This window comes from Eimeria mitis, genomic scaffold, assembly GCF_000499745.2.
Source record: "Eimeria mitis Houghton genomic scaffold, Emh_scaff3388, whole genome shotgun sequence".
NCBI classification, from domain to species: domain Eukaryota; phylum Apicomplexa; class Conoidasida; order Eucoccidiorida; family Eimeriidae; genus Eimeria; species Eimeria mitis.
In genome coordinates, this window is record NW_013571728.1 from 1 (window position 1) to 732 (window position 732).

Below are 732 nucleotides of genomic sequence, written 5' to 3' on the forward strand. Positions count from 1 at the left end.
AACGCCGTTTTGTGCCTGTCCTCCGGGTGAATAGGGATCTGTAAGAAGGCCTCAGCGAAGTTAAATGCTGGGTATACCGCCGAACCCTGTAAGCGGTCGCGGATTTCGTCCACTCTGGGCATCGGAAACTTCTGCTTCACAGTAATCTTGTTGAGGGGCTTGAAGTCAACGCACATTCGCCACCTGCCGTCCTTTTTCTTCGCCAGTACGGGATTGTGCCCAAAGGCGCTAGTTGACGGCTGAACCTTGCCCTTTTTCAGAAGTTCGTCTGCCTGCCGCTCGATTTCCTCTTCCAGATGCGGGGGTCGCCTGTACCGTGGAACAAGTCTTGGGGCTCAGCCAATGATGAGTTCGATGCGGTGCATAGAGCGTCCGGCGGGGGGCCTGCCCGCCGGTAGCTCTTTGTTATTGAGTACATCAGAGAACTCTTCCTTCAATTTTGCCCACTTCTGCCGTTCCTCGGGTGTTAACTGGATCGATTCCCCCAAAACCGCGGTCTTTGCCTGACCATCATGACGGAGTGCGCGGGTGCCTCCGTTATTCTCTTCAGTGCCTCTGCACGGTGGGGAAGCCTCGTTGCTCCCCTTTTCTTCGGACACAGTCTCCACACCTCGAACCATAGAGGATGCGAACGCCGTTGGGAGCGCTGAGAGGTGCACTCGCTCAGCACTTCCAGGTGGAATGACCTCTATGGCACCATCAGAGGAACGCATTTGCGCCTTCCACTGGGTC

General features: G+C 56.0%; 1 protein-coding gene across 1 annotated transcript in view; it reads right to left on the minus strand.

The window, feature by feature from the left end:
- Nucleotides 1-335: 335 nt before the first annotated feature.
- Nucleotides 336-732, minus strand: part of EMH_0065470 (uncharacterized protein) — a gene marked incomplete at both ends in the record, with an annotated part of 1,739 nt that continues 1,342 nt past the window's right edge. Inside the window, one exon of the mRNA XM_013498384.1 lies at nucleotides 336-725. Coding sequence (XP_013353838.1) covers nucleotides 336-725 — 390 coding nt within the window. The remainder of the gene's footprint in view (nucleotides 726-732) is intronic.